The 22602-nt window shown below is 38.9% G+C and overlaps 1 protein-coding gene across 1 annotated transcript in view; it reads right to left on the bottom strand.

The window, feature by feature from the left end:
• Positions 1-22602, bottom strand: part of dars1 (aspartyl-tRNA synthetase 1) — a 38912-nt gene that overhangs the window by 8501 nt on the left and 7809 nt on the right. The window contains exons 4-11 of the mRNA XM_037686876.1: positions 22336-22393; positions 19485-19577; positions 18266-18368; positions 10689-10791; positions 8453-8533; positions 5609-5668; positions 2891-3002; positions 852-986 (exon numbers count right to left, since the gene is read on the bottom strand). Of these exons, the coding sequence (XP_037542804.1) occupies positions 852-986; positions 2891-3002; positions 5609-5668; positions 8453-8533; positions 10689-10791; positions 18266-18368; positions 19485-19577; positions 22336-22393 (745 nt within the window). The remainder of the gene's footprint in view (positions 1-851; positions 987-2890; positions 3003-5608; positions 5669-8452; positions 8534-10688; positions 10792-18265; positions 18369-19484; positions 19578-22335; positions 22394-22602) is intronic.

The raw sequence follows: 22602 nt of genomic DNA, 5'->3' as shown, positions 1-22602 counted from the left end.
CATTTTATATTGGTGAGTTACTTTGATGGAATGGCAGATGGCCAATATTTAACTTTATCGCTAATATCATCTGATACAGATACCATGCAGATAATATCGTGCATCCCTATAATAAACTGAACTGAACTGGAGGGCCATTTCCTCTTGCTTCTTTCAAATAGCCCACCTGGATTAATGGACGTGCAGACTAAATTTGAACCAAGCTGCACTTCTGGCCGCTAGCATTTTGAAAAAGTGTTGATGCCAGTTCTTTATTGAATCGGTGCTGATTAAGCGTGACTGTAACCAAGGCAACCGTAGCAAGGACAATGATGCCTGAATGTCAGTAATGACCTTAAGCCCTCAGATTCCTCTGGTGGTTCACAGAAACACCACAGCCCAGTCAGTTGAATACTCAATATCATGTTGTTGTTTTTTATGGGTTTTTTTTTTTACCGTGGGTGATTTGAAACTAAATATAAATTAAAAACACACCAAAAAAAGGTGTTTGTGAACAGAGCAAATATAATCAAACGATGAACGTGTTTGCTAAACAAATCAGATGGTGGCAGTATTTGCTCAGCTAAGGCTTGGAGATTCTTTTAATTCTAGTCATAAAGCCTTTTACACGTCCCATTGTGTCTCTAACACACTAAGCTCTGACCACAGTATAAAGCACCGGGGGGACATCTGGGAAAATTTAACAATCTTAAACACGTTTGGAGCAATTTTAAATGTGTCATCTCAGTTAATAGGGTCTACATTTTTCATTACACTCTTGCTGCTCATCTTTCTGTTTTGCCTGTAAGTACTTTGAGGTGTCAGATGGGAGACTTCTTTTTATTAATTTTTTTTTTTTTTTTTTTTTTTACCTGGGCCCACGCAGAAGACTTTGTCAAAGTCACCACAGATGCACATCTGCTTGTAGAGCTGAGGGGACTGGGCCAGGTAGGCGCTGGTTTTGAAGTAAGACACCGTGAAGACGTTTGCACCTCCTTCACTGGCAGCTGCAAAAAAGAAAGATGCTTTTAGGAATGATGGGAGATCCTTTTTGCTGCTTTCTTAACTGCCTGGAGAGTGATGAGACAAACTTAACCCTTGACTCATCCCGCCTGATCAGATTAACTAATGTATAGCAACTTTTAATAAAAATACGTTTAATTTTCCAAAAATGTCCTCATATGAAAAAAAAACGTGCATCACGTGGGTCTGGCATGTTTTTCAAAACAAACAAGTTTCAGAGTTATACGACGTGGAGCAGCCATGCAGAACGCATCTGCAGCTCTCGGTTTGACACAGACATCACAGGACACAATGTGATATCCTGGTGTCGTCAAAAAGCAGGGTGGGGGTTCTCACGCTCCACAAACTGGGTGCATGGCATGCGCGATGGGCGTCGGCATGCAGGAAGATGTGGTTTTGCAAAAAGAACTGTTGATTCACAGCAGGTGCCGCCAACAGAAAAGAGCGCCACTTTTGAATCGACGCGGACGAAAACATTGGCTGTGAGAAAAGAGGAAGCACGACCGTTTCAAAATTCAGTCACGCGGTCGGCCATGTTTTTACGTAACAGGATTTTTACACTGAAAAAAAAAAAAGGGTTGTAAAAAAATGATTAAGTCATTTGTTCCCTTTCTGTAACGTTCTCACTTGAAACAATTCATTGTGGTTAAAGATGAACATTTGTCACTAGAATGTAAAGTATCTTTTTGCACCAGGTTTGAGAAAACGGGATAAAACATGCAATTCATTTAAAATCACACATTTCTCTACACTGAATAGACTTTTCATTCCCTCCTCCGGCAAAGCAAGACGACTTCTTTCAGGAATAATTTCAAAGAAAGTCTCTGTCAAATTTGAACTGTGTGAAAATATGGAAGCAGAGAGGCTGGTGCATTCATATTCCCAGTTGGGTTAGAATAAAATCCTTACTGGTTTGAAGCTCTCCAACATAGCACACTGACTATTAAACCTATTTCTGCTTCTTTAGCTACTATTGAGCTGTTTTGGGGAAAATTTCTGCATTTTTTCAGATAATTTTAACTTATTTGTGCTAATTTCTGCTTCTTTGAGCCTGACTGGGCAAACTTGTGCTCTCTCCACGTCCTTTGCTAATTTAAGCTTATTTCTGATGTCTTTAGCTACTTTTCAGCAGTTTTCGGCCAATTTCTGGTTTCTTCAGATCATTTCCATTTTTTTTTGTGCTCATTTCCGCTTCTTTCAGCCTAATTGGACAAAAATGTGCTCTCTCCACTTTCTTCTGTGAAGATATTGAAGCTTCTTTATGCTTTTTTTAAAGCTATTTTTCACCTATTTATTGCTAATTTCAACCTTTTTAAAAGCTAAATTCCAATTGTTTTTTGTGCTCATTTCTGCTTATATAAACCTTATTAAACACATTTGTGTTTTTTTTCGGTTTTCTTCTGCTAACTTTGACTTGTTCATCCATTTTAGCTATATTTCAGCATGTTATTTTTAGCTAATTTCAGCTGTTTTTTTCAGATTGTTCTTCTGCAATAAGCATCCACCCTGCATTTTTGCAGGAAATGCAGTTTCTCTAGTATTCCCATTTGGTTTAGAATAAAATCCTTATTGACCTGAAGCTCTCCAAAATAGCACACTGACTACTACAGCGTGTACATCCACGTGCACGACTGTTGTGGTTTTACAACTCAAACTGTTCATAAGAGATTTGGGTTCGGTTCATGATTTGAATTTGTAACGTTGAAGCGTCTGAGAGGAAGTCAGCTCCACAACTGTCACACAATGACTCACGGGACACCTGTGGGTGGTAGTATGGAAACAAATGTGCCAGTACTGAAATATCTTTAAAACGGTATTATCAACGCATGCTAATTTCAGTTTTCCCACAGGAGGTGGAAGAAAGATATGACACAGAGTGGGTTTTTACCTGATATTATTTTAGGGGTCTGAATCTCCACAAAGCCCTTTTTGATGAGGGTGTCTCTGAAAAGCTGGCACACGCCAGACTGCAGGCGAAAGACGGCCTGGCTGGTGGTCGTCTTTGGGAGGAAACACACACAATTAAAACACTGAGCCACAAGCAGAGAGGCCATTACCACACTTGGAGTGATTCATTGGATTCATTACACAATCATAACAGATGTGCAAAAACAAGACTGCCAGTTTTTGTTTTTTTTCTCGACTTGCACCTTCTGTTGGCTCTAAGGTTGAAACATTAATTTTCTGGCAAAGGCGAGACCAGCATTCAGGCCCAGAAAGAGCCTCGGGAACTTAAAACCCATCATTATCAATGTAAAAGCTGAAAGCAAGGAGGGGAGTCAACTTCTTCAAGTGAATCCGGAGATTACCGTTAAAATCTAACCTGTAGAAACCCCACACTTGTTGCGTGACAGAGCACACAAAAAACGTACAAGTACACTCCCCTGAAAGCCACTGACTCATCTCAGAGGGTCAGTACAGTTTACTGTCTTCTAACTCTGGTTATTACATATCAGGAAGACGTCTCCCAGTCTCATCTTCCCAGTGTCTACATCAGAGTAGGCTTCCTATGACTGAATGCTGAAATAAAGAGTAAAATGATAGTGTTTGAAAACTAGAAAGCTTCTTATTCTGGAAGAAATCTGAAGCTGACATTGGAACGATAAGTAAAAAAATAAAGTAAAAAAAAAAAAAAAAAAGCCCCCTCTTTAAAAACAGCATCTTTTCAGAACAGCTAGGACTCATTTTTGTCACGTATTCCACACCGGGTATAGCTCCTCGTTAAATCCGACTTGCAGCCAGTCTGAACGAGGTTACATTCAAATCTTCGAAAGCGCTTCCTGTTTACAACACGTCTGCACCCAGGTGGTGTGATGGTGGATGGGTAGGTAGCAGCTAGTATCCTGAAACTGGCAGCTCCTCTGATGTTGCGGTTCATTATAACGTATCTGAATGTGACGTACCTCACAGTGGCTAACTGTACTGGTTTGAAACCCATTTGCGGTGATAAAATACCACAGTCGGGTTTCAAGCCCCCAAAATATATTTAGAATTTTTGTTGAAGCTCCATAAAGTTGTAGGTCATTCACAGACAGATTTAATTAAACTTGGAATATCTACTTGAGACATTTTACTCAATTTATCTTGAAGAAATTATTCTAACAGCAGTCCAAAAATAATGTTAGCCATGACGAGCGTGTTTACAAATTAAAACTTTTATGGTGAAATATGAAGTGGTGGAAAGCAATTCCAACAATTTTTAAATGTTATACTTTATATTTCCACGTCAACATTTTCAAAACTAAATTCAAGTACTTTGTAAAACAAAGAGTTTATCACAAAGCTCTAGATCAGGGCTATTCAATAAAACTGCCCAGGAGCCAGCAGCCCGGAGGCCGGACATGCAGCGATTAAAGTCATTATGTAAATAAACCAAGTTTTACAATGATCTGTTACCTTTTAAATTTGTTTATTTTGTTGCATTGAATCATAAATGCAATAAACAGAACCCAAAATCCAAACCAAAAAAAAATTATGAAGTGGGCCGGATTGAAGTCACCCGGAGGTCAGAAATGGCCCATGGGCCGTCAGTTGAATAGCTCTGCTCTAGATCATGAAAAAAAGTTCTGAATCAAATGTTTTCTTTCCAGATTTTACTTTTCCATACATTATACTTTATAAACTATGGGTACCCCTGTATAAAAATACTTTTTGTCAAACAGCTAAGAGAGTTAAACATTTAATCTCCAAAGTAGCCTACAAAAAAAAAAAAAAAAAAAAAAACACAACTGTAACTATTTCAACAAAATAGTCAAATGCAAATGACCTTTTCAGATTTGAATGCACGTCTTTGTTTCAGACATGTTAAAATATTGTAGCACTGTGAGATCACCAGCAGCATGATCAGAGGATTTGTACAGTTGACTTGCTGTTCAGTGTGGCAGTCAGTCCAGTTGTCTTTCATGAACTAAACGAACTTTTCCACTGTGTTTTTGTGTGAAACACCTGATGTTTAAGTTTGGCACAAGGGAAGTTTCAGAGGAACTGAACTATTCTTAGAGTGGGTTTACATGTCCCTTTAGGAGTGTTTGTCTGCCAGTGTGGGAACCACTTTACGGCTTCTCTGCTCTTAAGTGCAAAACTGATGACAGACCCTCGTCTGTGAGCTCAAAGTGCAATGTGTTGCTGAAACAGGTGTTGTTGTGAGCGTTTTGGGCTGCGTGCCTCCGTGCTGTGGTGTTTGTGCCTTCCTGCCAGCCCCTATCATCCATACTTATCAAAACAATGACAAACTTTGCAGCTCTCCGCTTTCTGTCGCTTGCATGGATTCACACATCTCCCACACACACGCACAGATTCACAGCAACAGCCCATTAAATCACAGACGAACATAATTTTCACATCTGGCATGCAGAGGTTTGCTCAGCTTTTGATATTACGCACCTTGCTTTTTGTTTGGTGCAAAATAAAAATAAAAAAAATAATACTCCTTGAAAGTGTTCTTGTAAATCAATCGTAAATGCATTGCATAAATGAGTTGCATGACTATTAATTACACAAAAAATAAATAAATAAAGTTTAAGTCTGTATTCAAACCCTCAACTTAAACAGACATGGCTTTGACACGTATTCACCTTTTCTCCAGCTGGTTCTGCTTGCAACTTACCCTGAGATCAATCACCCTGTTGTCCAGCCTGGTGTCCTGGTTAACGGTGGCTCTTCCTTCCTGAGAGGAAACCAAAACATTATTAAATGGTCACAAAAATATGTAACTGTATGAAAACACTGTTCTTTTCCTGTTCTTTTGAGAGATTGTTCATGGTCAGTGATTTGTTAAAACAATTCTACTGGCCTTCTAAACCCCACAAAGGAGGAAATTTGCAAAACATACATACATCCTGAAACACAAAATATTTGTTTCAGGATATTTTAGCATAAAATATATATACAATGGTCCTTCATTTATCACGGGGGATCTGAACCCTTAAGCCCCGCGATAAGTGAAAAATCGCGAAGCAGGAATAGTAGTACAAGTAGTAAGTAGAAGTTTATTTTAGTATTTATATACATGCATATATTATAACATTTTATACCCTTCCCACATTATTGCAGTATTTTTAACAATGTTTCCAAACTCTAAATGCTCTAAAAGAGTACAGAATGATGTCATGATTTCTCTCTCTGCCTCCTCTCGGCCACGCCCACTTCTCCGTGGCAGCTCATCCATCAATCAGCCAATTGTGTGTTATGTCCAATCCTACTTTGAAAAACCGTGATAGAGTGAGTTTGTGAAAAATGAACCGCAAAGTAGCGAGGGACCACTGCAAGGTCAACAAAGCCAAGACCATCAGCTTGTAAACATAATTTCAAGTTATTTTTGCAAATGAAACTCCACGAGCACCGTGAGCCCCATGATCATACAATGAAAACTAAGTCCCAGGTAGGAGCATCTACAAAAATGCAATACATCTGCAGTCTGAAAAAAATCAGAGAGCCATTAAAGAAAAGAAGAAAAATAATAAACAAATAACACATAAATGGTTCATCACAGGAGGAACTGCAGCTTCCAGGGTCATGGATGCTGCGCTTCCTCAGATGATCCACGGGGGTGTGAGCTAATAGCCCATGTAGCCGCATCCTGCTTCGAACAGCCTCATGCAGAGGGACACAATGTTAGATAAGCAGACAGTCAAATAGGCTGCGCTGCTGAGGCCTGCGTCTCTGGGGATGACAGGTGCTGCTGCAAGTGTGTGACTGACAAGCTGAATCCCAACAGAAAACACCTGAGAGACCGCTGCGGCTGAAGACGTTTGTGTGCTCACAGGTGGTGCGCAGATCCATATTTCTTATTACGAGTAATATAATATTCACCTGAAATTGAATACAATGGCTGGTAAGATCGTCCTGGCATAAGCGTCATTACCATTAACCTCGAGAAGACCGGTCTAACACACCAACGGATAAAACAGCTAACTAAAAGTGACAGTTCAAGAGACAGTTCTTTACTGGAGCAATTAGACATAAAAAAAAAAAACAACCACAAGAAAGAACGCCAAATTCAAGCAGCTTTTAGGGCTGGGGTTGTTTAACAAGGCACAGAGTTAATCTACAGGAGCTTTACAAAACTGAATACTTAAAAAAATATGAACAAGAAAATCACATCATCACTAAAACAAAGTGGCTAAAGTACCTATTCACTCTGCACAGGATGAGCCTCAAAGTTCAACCGTCAATAATACTGTGGCTGGGTAAAATACGGTCTATTTAAATGTATCATCATAATAAGATCGGTGCTTGATTCTTTTATCCCTTTTCAGAAAAATCCCAAAACACTGAGTCCCATCCCTTATGCAGTGTGTGATAAAAGTCACCTTTTGCATTGTAAGGAGCGAGTCATACTAGGCAATTAGATTGAATTATTAATTACTTAAAGCTTGACATAAACACAGATCTTCATTGTCCTAATTTTAAAGCAGGACATGCGCATTTGTTACATGCTTTATTACTATGGAACATCAAAATGCTCAAAATTAAATAAATAAATAAAACATTATAAAATAAGAACATTTTTCATTTTTATTATTTTATTTCATAATTGTGTTTTTCAGGATAGCTTAGTTATTTCATAATGCCACTTTCAGCAAAATGACCTCAGCTGTCAATCAACATCAGTGGGTTGGGCCTGCACACCCACTGGCTGATCCTTCGCATCTATTAGTTTCCTGAATACCTGCTCACTGGTACAGCTAGTGTTAATCTTGTTAAATTCAAAGAGCAAGTGAGTCCTCTCATGCGTGCTCCCGCGGCGCCGATCGATTTTTGGCAGTCCGTGGCTTTTCGTCACGACACCTGTATCTTCTTGAATGTAATCCTCTCAGTTTGATCTGCTAGTTACCTGAGCTGAATGAAGTTCATGCAACTCTGCAATACTTCATGACTGTTGACCTAGCAAGTCGCTGCTAGCTGCTATGCTAGCTGCTATGCTAGCTGTACCAGTGAGCAGGTATTCAGGAAACTAATGGATGTGAAGGATCAGCCAGTGGGCGTGCAGGTCCAACCCACTGACGATGATTGACAGCTGAAGTCATTCTGCTGAACGTGGCATTATGAAATAAATAAGCCATTATGAACAACACAATAATGAAATAAAGATTAAAAGTGACAAATTTTCATAATAATGAGCTTAGATACTTATTTCATAATGCTTTATTTATTTATTTAATTTTGAGCATTTTGGTATTCCATATATTACAACTGCATATTCTGAATAAATCTCTTGGTTCATGGAATCCTGAACACCGTGACCATTCACTCTTTTTTTTTTAAGTAGATCAGTCTCCAGTGAGCTGAGGCAGATGTCTGATCTGTGTCCCAAGTTATGAATCCTTAAACTATTACCATCTCATAATATAAACCGCTTTATTGAAAACAATGAATTACCAAGTGCATCAAATTAAAAGGTGGGGGGAAAAGGAGAATCTCGTTTTTATGCCCCCTCATTTATCCTCACCTCCTCCCCCTCTCCATCGGGTCTGACAGCATCTTCCAGCTGCAGGGGGAGACGTGGCTCTGCCTGGCTGATGACGAAAATCTAAGGAAAAAAAAAAGTTGTTTAACAAATACATTTTTTAGGTCAATTATGTTGAATTGATCACAGTTCATGCTCAATCTGGACAACGGAGTTGTCAGTAATCCAGGTAAAGAATCCAACAATTAAGTCAGGTCATCTGAACAACATTTCGTCCTTTGTCCAAAGGACTTCATCAGTCTGAGGAGCCGCAACAAACTCAGTCCCACTAGCAGCACACTCACATAGTGGACCAGCAAGTTTGCTGGTGATAAGATGGTTTCTGGGGCCTGCCCTCTCCCCCATCGGCTCCTCTGAGGCAGCCAAAGCCAAAGTGGTTCAAACCTTCAAATATCATGCTCAATAATCCAGGTAGAAAATCCAACAATGTTCAGTCAGGTCATCTGGATAGTTTTTTTTTGTTTTTTGTTGTTGAAACGTTTTGTCCTTCATCCAAAGGACTTCGTCAGTCCAAGAAGCCCCAACAAACTCAGTCCCACAAGCAGCACACTCACATAGTGGGCCAGCCAGTTTGTTGGCGATAAGATTTCATCAGCACAATCAACAAAAAACTTTTCAACCAAAAAAACAAACTGTCCAGATGACTGACTGAACTTTGTTGGATTTTTTTTACCTGGATAACTGAACATGAACTTTTTATGTTTTGAACCACTGTGACTACGGCTGCCTCAGAGGAGTCGACGGGGGAGAGGGCAGGCTCCAGAAACCATCTTATCACCAGCAAACTGGTTGACCCACTATGTGAGTGTGCTGCTAGTGGGACTGAGTTTGTTGTGGCTCTTCGGACTGAAGAAGTCCTATGGATGAAGGACGAAACGTTGTCCAGATGACCTGACTTAACTTTGTTATATCTTGAATTGTGTCGACTCCAAAAGTTAATCTGTTGTAGACGTGCGACTAATCATTACTTTCTGCAAGTTTTAGAAAATAAATGACCAGTGATTCATGAGATATTTTACTAACATACAGAAACACAACACACACAAGCAAAATCATTACTGTTCACCATTGCCTTTTGGCGGCGGGCGATAATGATGTACTCTCTATGCCGAGTGGGGTCAACTGGCTCTAATGATCACAACCTTCTTGAATAAGTTAAAAGGTTGAATTAAATACTGAGTGGATTCCAAAAAGTGGTTCCATAGGTGCAGATCACGTGTGCTTTATGTGAGAAGAGGAAATTATACAGAGACTGGATGCCTTTGTGCTGCCTGACAAAAAGAAATAAAATCAGTTTTGTTAGGGATGCACGATATTATTGACATGGTATCAGTATCGGCCAATATTAGCGTTAAAGTTCAATATCAGCCATTCCATCAAAACAACTCAGATATAAAAGGCGCTGTTTTTGTATGACAACTCATTGACAAGGATTCCTGCAGCGGCAGCACAACGTAATGACGTCATGCACGCCTACCTGATCTCACAGCAGAGAGGAAAAAGTCAAAATGTCGGGGGTGTGGAAGTTTTCTTTTCGTTGGTGAGGATGTCGGATTCTGAAGATTTTTGGACTACGTTGAGCATCGCTACATTGTCCCCAGTCTGAGATATTTTTCCGACGTAACCTTACCAGAGTTACAAGCTGTCATTTCTGACGTCAATGAGAAGCTAATAGCAGATAGCACTTGGGTGAGTTTTACTACAGACATTTGGACGTTGTGTTAGCCCCGTTAGCATGATTAGTCTTACAGCACAATGGATAGTCAAAAACTTTGAACTTAAAAAGTCTGTCCTTCATGCACAAGAGTGCAGAGGATCCTACACTGCAGCTTGGAACTGGAACAAGCCTCCACAAGTGAGACATCATCGCAGGTGACTAATGCTAATAAATAACATTTAACACTTTTCATTTAATATAAGTTAAAATGCTATGCATATCATATGGCTGTTACTGAATATATGTCACAGCTGTTGCACATTTTTTGTAGCAAATAAGCCTAAATAAGAGAGCTATGTTCTGACAAAGGGAAGTATATAACATATAGGTAGCGGTTATCAGCCAAATAAGTTTTAACATATCGGCGTATTGGATATCGGCCAGAAATCTAATATTGTGCATCCCTAAGTTTTGTGTTTTTATTTGGATGGGGATGTAAGTTGCTGTGCACGAAAAGGGAGTGTGTAATCGTTTGTGTGACACTAGTCAAAGTGTACGAACTCTCTCAATGTGGAGCTCCACGTCCTGCTGAGAACAGCTCTCGATCTTCTGCTCCACTTTCCTCACCACTGCCTCCACGTCTACAATGCTCTCCTTGGTGATGCTGGAAAAGTGGAGGCAACAAATAGCACTTAGAATGCAAGCAGATCTGTTTGCATCTAAACAATGTTCAGCTTGAACCTATGCTTTCAAACAGTTTTTCAAATGATGCAGTGTAGGATATGGGTGAGGGATTTTTTGACTTGGCAGTGCAATTTATTTTTATTTTTTTCATCCTAAAAATACAACTACTGAAATGACATTGGCTGACAGAGGACAGGGTATTTGAAAAACCACAAGAGGCTTTTATAACAAAAGCTCTATCCCCCCTTTCCCTGCTCTAATCAAAAGTCTGAAACAGGGTACAAAATGTTTTACCATTTCCCCCTACATGTTCTTTTAGGAAAAATGATGTCTGTTATGGAATAGCTTAGTTTAGCTTTGGAAAAAAAGACACCAAACTTCAGCCACTTTACAACAGAATCTAGTTTGTTGACAGCATTCTTCCTTCAAATAATGCTTACTTCACTTTTCGTTCTAACAAAACACCCATTTCATATTTAAAAGCTCTACTTGAGCTATTTGACTATTAAACCGAACAGTGCAGCAATTAAACCAATTTAATTTCAAGGCAAATGAGAGGATACATTATATGCACAATCACACATTTTAACATTTTTAATTGGTTTAAATGTTTTGTATGTGTCAAAAAGGCTGAGAAGCAAAGTAAATAAAAGCAGTAAAGCTAGAAGGGGATTTGTAAATAAAAAAAAAGTAATGCACATCAAGTCCTGGGAAGTACCCACCCTATAAAATATAGAGAGCAGCGGTAAGAAATACCCAGCCCATTTCAAAATGAAAGTAACACTGCAGCATATGCAGAGGAGCTGGTTATAATTTTATAATATTCAGTTTTAGAAACAATACTCTGTCTATTCAAGCTTGTGGATGAAACTCAGTGGACCATGTTAGAAAAGAGAAGGACCACCAACTGCCAAACAGCGCCAGGCCAGATGGGAAACCTGCTGTAATCCGTCACTACTTCTCATTAAAAAGCAGTAATGAGGGACTGAACATTGGGGCACTGCTGTCCCTTCGGCCCCACGACAGCTGCCACTATGGTTCTTCTCATCTAACAGGAGATCAGTAAAATAAATAAATCCACACATTAATAACCTTCGATGCTGGGGCCCCACAAAGACAGACTGGTGTTGAAAACAGAGCAAAAAACAAAAAACAACTGAAATTTGACAATACTTCTTAGAAATGAGACAAACAGAAGATGAGTCAATGACCAGAGACAAACAAGATAGTGAGGTTTGTCATAGTGCTCACAAATCAAACCAAGTTACTTTAATCTTTTATAATAATTATTATACGCAATATAAAATAATTACAATAATTGCATATATACTGAAGTTGTCCATCTTTGATATGTAGTCAATATGATTTAATTAGACATTAAATATTTTGTGCTTTAAAAAAACAGTCATGTGACACCATAATTATATGTGGTAGAGTAGGCGGGACTTAAAGCCCCACATCCTTAGTGCACAGACTCTGGACACAAAAACATATAACATGACAGTGCCCATAAACTGAGTCCTGATGACTTAAACACCCAAAAAGGAGAAAACAATGAGATGGGGCAGAGTTAGGGCAGCTGACTTGGGACCAGGAAGCCGCAGTTCAACTCCCAGCCATTCCCACATGTTGTGGTGTCTCTGAGCAAGACAACTAATCCCTAATTGATCCCCGAGTGCTCAGTAGCTGCCCACTGCTCCACCTGGGTATATCCCAGGTGCGATGAGTTAAATGCAGAGAACCAATTTCGTCGTTGTATGGGAACATACAATGATGACAACATAGTGCTTATACTTATAAGACGGGAACATTTAGGTTGAGTATATATTGTCTACTAAAATAAGGGAATACACGGAAATTGTTCTTTATACACAAAACATAGTTTTCTTCTTAAGTTTTCAGCTATTTTATATAGTGAATGCCTGTGGAAACAAATCTACTTGCAGATTGTTTTTAATCTAATCACTAACTAAATGAATCCCATTTTGTCAGTACAAATATATAATACACCAATGTACCCAAGTTTTATCCCAAAAAGTGCATTTGCACATTACATCACTCTTAAATCGAGACAGATTTTGCAAGTGCACACACGGCTGGTAAAAAGGTCTTGTTGTTGTTACTTAACAAAAATCCAACAGCTGAATGTGGCTTGAACTAAAACAACCAACTGTATTTGTGCCTCACACTCAGCTCTTAAGATTGCTGTAGAGTAAAGGTGGCAGAAACTGCAGAACACTTAATTAAACCCTGTGTGAAAGGAGGATGACTTGGACATATAATATGTGCAGAAAGACTTCCCCTTATGATGCCCCTTGTGCCCTCAGAACGATTATGAGAGGATTTCCTTTTAATCCCTGGTCTCGTTCAGCTTGTCAATCATCAGACCAAAGTTAAGGAAACTAGCCGAGGGACAGAAAGCCACAGAACCGATAGCGCCACATGCTCTTCCAGATAAATGTAAAAACTAACGGCCTTGTTCAGAAACCCACTTGATGAGCAACACAACTGCTCTAAGGTATTTGTTTTGGCAACCGTGTCATCCCTTTCACTTGCTCCGTTGTTAGGTGTGAAGGTTTTGTAATACAAACCAACTCTTTTACAACAATGCAGAACCATATTGAGGAACTGACACATGAAAAATCTACCGCTAACTGTCACAAACATTTTGAAGTGTAAGTAAACATCTTGTGAGGCACAGAAGATATTAGCTTTGGTTCTGAGCACAGGAAGTGGTATGCTTGCATTTTTCCACCACTAGCTTGTAATAAAATGAAGGTTCAGCACATGTAAGGCATCAGGATGGACAAATCCTTCTAAGATCTCACTCAATTGAATCATAAGACTAGTTATCTGCTCAGTAAGTCTGCCCAGACTTTCTGACTCCGGATATGTTTGTGTTTATGTAAAGACAATAGGAATGTGTGATATATGTGGTACACAGTGGAAACAATAGACATTTAGCCTCTGCTAGAGATCTGTATTCTACTGGCTAACTGCAGTAATGATGTATCTGATGTAAAATCAGAGTTGTCAGATTTAATTGTTGCTTTTTTAGTTGAAAAATCTGCATAAGTGGTGTTAAAGTCCTTTCTTCGAGAACTAAGTAGCGAAGCTACAAGCTAACTATGGCCGGCTTGCCGTACTCGTATTCGGACGCATGCGCAAAACACTGTGTTCCATCGAAAGTTTTTTTTTTCGTTGAAAGTTCATTGGTCAGTTTTAGAGAGTGCATTTGAGACAAAAAAAAAAAAAAAAAAAGTTAAACCTGCTCTCTGATCTGTGAAAAGAACACTGTGTTGTGTGATTTTACTGCGAGACCCTATCTGGTCAAAGCCACAGAGGAAACTGGTCGCCATTTTGTGTCAGCTCTCCTTAAAGCAGAAAGAGATGTCCACTAGAGGGTTGGAGGGTGAAGTGTTTTCATTGTAAAATGCTGCTCTGTTGCTGTTCATTTATTAAGTGAGGAGACTGGAAACTGTTAACAACATACTCTTGTTTAAAACATATGGCTAAAACTACATTTGATATCTTTTGCACTGTTTTGCACTACAAGAAAGAAGCCTAATACTTGATTTGTTTATTATTTAAAAACTCTCTGGACCTAGTAGTGGATGTTCTTAATTGCGATTATTTTGTGATATAGCAGTTTTCAGAATAAATGATGGTAAAAGGACACCCTATGTTTTTTTTTTCATTCCTATTGCAAGTTTTGTACCAAAAACATATCGTGATATATATCGTTACCGCCACCCATCACAATACATATCATGATATGAATTTTATGCCATATCGCACACCCCTAAAAGACAAGCAAGAGTCTGTGTCAGTTTTATGCACATTTTATTTAGCTGATATAAATCATGAAGGTGATTCTCAATTAAAGCCATTTGAAACAATTGAATTTTGAGAGTGACGCAGGGGAAAAAAAAGCTGAATTTGTCAGAAGGCAGTCTGTTTACATGTGTGATAGCTTGCCTTACAGTTTAGGTTGCCAAAGTGATACACACAATAGGAGGTAATCCATTATTGTGGTACTGAAAACCCAAGTTTGAACCAGATTTTATCTGTCTCAGCCACTAAAAATAAACTTTGGGGCTTTCTTGCATGAACTCTTATGGTTTTTGCTGCTTAAACAATTTTTTGTCACTGCAGAAATGCACGTCTCCTAAAGACTAACTGTGGTCAAGTCAAGGGTTAGTGAGGCTTGTTACTAAAAGGGATCAGAATGTTCAAGCAGACCAAACACTTGTTTTTGTTTAGTTTAGTACTCCAACAATTCAAGAGACTTTGATTCACACAAAAATATTAGAGCAAGAAGGAGTAAAACTTATGCACATGCAGTCTGTAAACATTTTAAAACTTTGACTTCTAGTAAATAATATTTTCTTTAATAATCTAGTATTTTACCAAAACATTTCAAAGTTTCACTTGTAAAATATTAGTGTGCAAAAAAAGTCAGGCTCTCAGCTTTAACTGAAAACTTCTATTTTGCCACAGACTCTACCACGACAAATGTTCATGAAAAATGTAAATTTTATTAAATTGTCTTTTACATTCAGCAAGTGACAATTTACCACAATCAAAATCAACTCATTATTAGATCATTGAAAATGTTTTTGTTTGTTGTTTATCTGTGATATCTAGTGTGCCATCAAGTGTTGACCAATTAACTCAGCTTTAAAAACTAAGGTCACAAATCCAAATAATTCTAAAAAAAAAATAAAAAAAAAATAAAAAAAAATGGACTTTTATTATGTAGCTGAAGGCATTTCACTTTCCATCCAGGAAGCTTTCTCACTTTCAAACTGCAGTGTGGATTTCCAAGCTTTGAACTGCATGTGATGTTTTGTTGTAGAAGCAAAGATTCAAGCCCTCATGTACTCACATTGTCTTCATGAGTCCTATAGACATTGTAAAACAAACATTTATCTTTCCAATGTTCTAGTTCTGGTTGATCAGCGCCATTTGTCCAGAAGAAAGCTAAAAATCTGCACTTTTAATATAAATTTTATATTTATAACTAGGCCTGTCGTGAAAAACAATAAATCAATTAATCGCATGACAAATTAAAATTATCTACCTTATTTTAATCAACCGGTTTTATTGTTTCTTTGTGTCTCTCTCTTTCTACTGAAGACACTGGATGATAAAAGGCTCAACTACAGTGCTCTTAGTCTTCACTGAACCCTCCCTTTCTCTTTAAATCTGTTTTAACTGTCCAAAATTGCATTTTTGGATCGTTAAAAGCAGCTAAGCTGGGAAGCTAAGCTACAAGCTAAGCTAATAGGCCGACCTCGGGAATAAACCTCCATCTTGACAAAGTTCCAAAATTCACGGTTGAAACCCGTGCCTTCATCTAAAAAGTTGTTTTTCTCTGCAAAAAGAAGCTGAGAACTTGTTTACTGATTTTTTTTTTAATTAAAAGCTTTGTGCAACAAATGCTATGCTAAAGAGCTCAAACCACACCGAGCGTCTGTTATTGTGAGAACCGAAAAACAGGAACAAGAGACAGCCAATGTCAAGAGGCCTCCCTCCGATTTTTCTTAGACACACTTCTCACTCCTTCACTATCCACCCTTCAGTTCAAACAGTCGTATACTGCCATCATGTGGTCAAAAAAGGTACTACAGTAGTCCCTCATTACTTTGAGGTTCGTTTATCGCGGATTCGCTCTATCGCGGTTTTTCAAAACAAGAGTGAATATGACACACAGTTGGCTGATTGATGGATGAGCCGCACGATCGGCATGACATTTTTATTTAAAATAAATTGTTTTAAATTATTTAGCACCCGCTGCACATTTGTGGAGCCCAGAGCAGCAGAAAAAGCTTACTGCTGCAGCTTTGTACAGCCCTTACTGCTGCAGGATAAACTTCCTGCTGCAGTTAAACAGCTGATCAGATGTTCAGCGTGAAGAGCGGAGAAGTGGGCGTGGCCAAGAAATCTTGCAGGTGGCAAAGAGCAAAGGAGGCAGGGAGCTGAAATCAAGACATTCTGTGCTCTTTTAAAGTGTTTAGACTTCAGAAACATTGTTTAGAATATTGCAAGAGTGTGGGAAGGGTTTAAAACAGCTTAGTATATATCTATATAAATAATAAAATAAACTACTACTTACTACTTGTACTATTCCTACTTGGTGTTTTTCTCACTTATCGCGGGGCTTCAGGGTACAGCTCCCTGTGATAAACGAGGGACTACTGTACACAGAAAATTAACCAACATTTCTTCTTAAATTTGACAATAATTACTAATTATTGTCAAATTTCAAACAATATTATCGTTTATTGCAATAATTTCTGAGACAATTGATTGCCCAGCAAAATTTGTTATCACGACAGGCCTATCTATATCGAACATATTTTAACCAAAAATTTAAGAAATTAAGGTGCTTAACCACTAATGTTTGTGTTCCTTGCAATAATTTTATGTTAACATTATATTTTCTGTAATACAATTTTATTGCTTATTTCGAAATGACCCTAGGAAATAGAGATGCTAAGAAGATGAGCTCAGATCAGAGTGAAGGAGCCCTGCTGAGCATTGACTATAACTGCCTGGAGCAGCTATGGAGCCATACATACCTCTAAACCAACTCAACGCTGTTCTTTTTATACTGTCTGGTTAACACCTCTCACTCAGATCATTTACATTCAACCTTTTCTTCCTCCCAATTCCCTGAATGAATGGTACTGCATTCAAAACCAGGAAGGCAATTGTGAACCTGAATGCTGTTGAACAGTAGACACATTTTTACAGCATTCATTACTGCAATATCAGAATTGCTCAAGCTCTGTGTTAACGACGACTTTCATGTGGTCGATTACAGCTGTGGGTGTTACCTTTGGCTTAATTTAGCAACATCTACAGGGAAGCTATTTGAGACACATGATAATTAAGGTCTTCCATATTAAATTCACTAAACACTGGGTGTTAAACAAATGCTTGTTTTGAAATCAATGCCGTGCATATTTCAGCAAATTGCATTATACTGTTTTTCCTATGTATATTTAAACTCCCATTAGAGGCATTTCCCAATTAAGGCCCCTTGTGAACCTCTAATGTCAGCCCAAGGCAGCATTATTATAAGCCTCCTCCCTTCTTCTTTGCTTAGATTCTGTATCCTCAGAAAATCATATTCATTCATAGACTACCAGTAATGGGCTACAATTTAGCTGTTAAAATGACTAATGATGTTTGGCACTTAAGTATGCCTTCCTCCTCTGCTTGAAACTGCTGTATCTGCCATCTTAACAGGAAGTGCTCCATTAAAAACTTCTGTTGTATTCCACCCTGTTAAAAGCCAGCTTCAGCTGTCAGGTGAAATATGATTGATTTGCCTACCCTCCCCCTCAGTCAGAATGTGTGAAAATGGACCAGCGGACGATTAGAGCCCAGGATTTTCCCACCATTGTTTTGCTGTGTCTGACAGGAAAAATCATCTCAGTACTCACTTTGCTGCAAACTTGACCATCTGCTTGCTGGCACGATCTCCCACTGCGACCAGCGCTTGCACGTTGAACTGCTGCTGACGCAAGACCAAGAAACATTGCTTCCCTGAAAGCAAAGCAACAACAATACACAGCGAAGGCCCAACAGGTTTGTCATGGTAAAACTTGGGGCGATTGGTTTGAAACAAGCAACGTTTGCTCAGTGAAAAACACCTTATGTGACACAAGAATAAGAAGGTATCCCACAGCTGCAAGGATAAGGTTGTGTGTTAAACATTTGTGAATAGAGCCTTGTCTTTGAGGAGCACTGTGTGGAGAAAAGGTGATTGCTACATTCCTATCAAACATACACACACCTAGGAAGTGTGTAAACAAGTTAGCAAATAGCAAACTAAAACTCAGGTCAGCAGATAGGTGGACCACCCAGATACTTTGATGTTTGCTGCCTGAGAAGGAGGTGGGCTAAGCCAAAATCCCACCAACAAACACACCTCATCCCACACAAAATCAGGATGTTGTTCTGTTCGTGTGGACATCCTACAGCGAGCAGAGAGAATGAAAACACAAGTGGACAGGAAGTGCCTTTTGACTCTGGAAGTTATCTCGAAAGGAAACGGCACAAATACAACAATGATTAGGGCACCAGTTTATTGCGAATTTCAGTTTAATTACAGTATAAAAGAGCTGAAGTGTTTTATACAGTGGTGTAATAACCAGGTTAAGCTCAGTGGGTTCATTGTATTCAAATGAAGATGCTTTATGGCTGCCAGCAGCTGGAACCAAGAAAGGACAGATTAGCTGGCAGTCTGAAGTTGGCCTGAAAAGAATACCAAAACCCCTGGGGTTGACAAACCATTTGACAAGGCTAGAATAATAGAAAAAAAAAATCATAAAATAGGTTTTAAGTCATCAAATTCAGAAGATGTCTTGTGTTTGATCTCCAATCTTTTTTTTTTATTTGCTAACCTTCATTGTCAAACCTAAAGAGGGTGATGTAATTTTTCTAGGTCATATGTAATTCAACAACCCCAACTCAGTTTCAGCTGGCACTTGTTTGATCTTGGAGTAGAAGATGGAGAAACAGCCCCAGGACAGGTGATTTTATGCTGAGCATCAGACACCAAGGATTGGCACAGGAGGCATCTCATCCTGCTTATATCCTCCACACAGCTCAACATATAAAAGGTTAACAAAGAGCTTGAGGGTGAAGGGGTGATCTCACCTTTGGCTCGGCTGGTGTGAATCCGGGCACGCAACCAGATCAGCTGGTCAGCTTTCTCTGGAGTAAGGTCTTGGACCCGGACCAACACCCTGTCTGGCTCACGGAGACACAAACAGACACACAAATGTTAAATTACTTCACAACGCAATGATCTCCCTTGTTTTTCTCTTCATATTCCCAAAAGGCAAAGGGAATGTGAATAAGCATGCATGTGCTTGTGTAGAAGCACACACAATAAAAGGCTCAAATTACAAGCATGTCTAATAAATAAGACACACTAGAAGCCCTGCTGAAAGCTGTCTGAAACTCACCTATTCTCTCTGGGCCTTATGACAAATTGACTCTAGTTTCACTTGTTTCACTCGGAGGCATGCTTACTCCTTATTATCAGCAAGCAGGAGAGGCAGACACCAAGGCTACACTAGAGAAAACAAAGCTGCTCCTTTTGGCTGCAAACTTTCTGTCAACCCACATGAAAGACCTCACCGTTTACCCTCCCCCCTTCCATCCCGTCCCAATGGTTGAGCTTGGCATGCAGGTAAGGGAGGCCCTACTTTGTCTGTTGCCACTGGAGCTGAAAAACCATCGAGACAGATGGACGACAGCAACAGGTCTGACTGCTGCCTTACAGCTGAGGGAGTTCTCAAACACAAACAGTCAAGAGGAATTATCGCTAATATTGTTAGGAAAGGTGACACCACAGGCGTTTTTTACGATGTTTATCGAGTGCATAACCAGATATAGGAAAGAGCCGTCTTCCTTTAAGAAAACGGGTTGCACAGGGAAAACGAACATTTAACGTACATACAAGAAGCTTAACCTGTTTTCCCAACGAAGGGCATAAATTACAGTAATTCCGAAAGGTTTTAAACACGTGTGATGAAAGATTTAAAGTCAGAATGTTTTCACAAATACATTTTTTCCCCATTTTTTAGAATTTCAGACAAGATTTCAAAACAGCATCTATCTCTATAGGTAGACTTGCAAAAAGTCAGCAACTTTGTAGGATAAAATCAAGCTGTGAACAACCGGTTATAATAAAAAGGTGCTAATGATTCATAAGGGTTGAGTCCAACTGAAATAGTGTGTACGAGGCTGTAAACTGGGTGAGGAACTGACAATTTATGCCATGGTAAAAATGTGTTTCACAATATAGGTCAAACACAATTACAATTATAATCAATGAGCATGGCCTCTTCCAGGCTATATTTTTTAAACCAGATGGGAGTTTCTAGATGTACTAGCTTTTTTGAAGAAGCACAAACAGGCAATTGAACCATATAGGTAGTGGTTGACCAGGGAAATTTAATGCATGGTTACTTCCCTTTAAAACTGGAAGATGTGTAAACCTGTGGGACGGATATACACCCATCAAAAACAATAGTCCTGTGTAGTCATCAATACAAAACTCCAAGCCAAAAAGCCAAATCTCTAATGTAGAAACAAAACCAAGTGACTCAACTATGCAAGAAAACTAAAAGCTTGTGAAAAAAAAGAGAGATGGCGACAGGAGCTCTGAATAGACAGGTCAAATTTCTTTTTTGTATTTGTCTTTAGCAGAAAGCTGTTTGTTTGTCGAAGACGTGGAGAGCAGTACATTAACAAAAATGAGTGTCTGCAGAAACCAGTAAAGCATGGTGGAATTTCCTTACAAGTTTGGGGCTCCATTTCTGTAACTGGAGCTGGGGGATTTAATCTGGATAAATGGTTTCCTCAATACTGAAAAGTGCAAGCAGATATTCTTCATCAAATGCCATGAAGGAGGCTGACGGTCTCTAAGCTTATTCTGCAGCAAGGCAATGATCCCAAACAAACTGTGCCAATAAGAACCATTTTCAGCATAAAGAAGAACCAGGAATCCTTGATGTGACTGTATGGCCCACACAGAGTTCAGATCTCAGTATCATTGAGTGAGTTAGCAAAGGATCTAAGCTTGCCATCTTCCAGAGATTATCTGGGGTTAGCTCTCCAGAACATCTGAAACAACCTTCCTGCCAGGTTCCTTTAAAAACAGTCTGCAAGTGTATACAGGAAAACTGATGCTGTTTTAAGACCAAATATTGGTTTGTTTCCCTCCGCTCATTCACTTTACTTAATAAAGTTGTCTTTACAACATTTTTTACATCTACCTAAAGCTTTTATAAGGAGAGTGGTATATAAAAAAAGATCTCTCTCACCGTGTCCTTAACAGGGAACAGTTTAAGGCATCAAAAAATCTACCACAGCAAGCAAAGTAGATAGGCACAATACATATCGCATGGACGACAAGATGGTGAGATTTGTCCATGAACACTTCCAGATGGTTTCCATAGTCCTGATAAGATGTTACAGTGTCTCTCAGTCGGTACAAAGGTACGGTAAATATAACGTGTAAACTTTGTAACTGGCAGGAAACCCATTTTTAAGCGTGAGTCCTAATAAACATTTTTTTTCTCATGTTTGTCTTTTAATTAAACGTCCTTCTGACTAATAATGACGCAACAGGACTAAAATGAAAAGAGCAGTAAGATTGTAGTGCAGTAAGTCTCAGAAATATTTTCCACTTCTCATGTGATTGACAGGAATGTGAGAATATTGCCGTGTGCAGAAAAATAAAATGTATGCAACTTGAAATAACATCAAACAGCACTTGAGTGAAGTCCTTGTACTTAAAAGTGCAGTTTGTTCTTGTTTTACAAGACAAAAAACACCACCTCATATCCTCTCCTAATGTGTATGTAGTAATAAGACAAGACTAAAGGCATCCATTTCCTTCCTTTTCATTAAAAATCAACTAGTTTTTGCTCTCCTATTAGTTTATTTTAAGTGAACCCTTAGGTGGAATGAGAATGAAGGTAGTTGCCATACTAACCAAGTTTTTGTTGTGACTGGACCATAGCTGACACACCATATCTGTCCTTGGCAAAGTCCTCAAAGAATAAAACAGAAACACATATTTTAGTGCATGTTTATCAGATCTATCATGTTTAAGAGGCTGTTTTTTTCCTGCGTTAATTTCACAAGTGTCTGCCGTCTGTCTGTCTACTACATCTGAGATAAGACAGGCAGAAATGATACTGGACTTATCACAGTCTCTGGGGGAAAAAAGTTGTCAAACAGAAAACAGAATTGTAGATCC

This window comes from Nematolebias whitei, chromosome 13, assembly GCF_014905685.2.
Source record: "Nematolebias whitei isolate Nwh7 chromosome 13, NemWhi1, whole genome shotgun sequence".
In the NCBI taxonomy this organism is placed as follows: Eukaryota; Metazoa; Chordata; class Actinopteri; order Cyprinodontiformes; family Rivulidae; genus Nematolebias; species Nematolebias whitei.
This window is presented reverse-complemented; position numbering and strand designations above follow the sequence as displayed.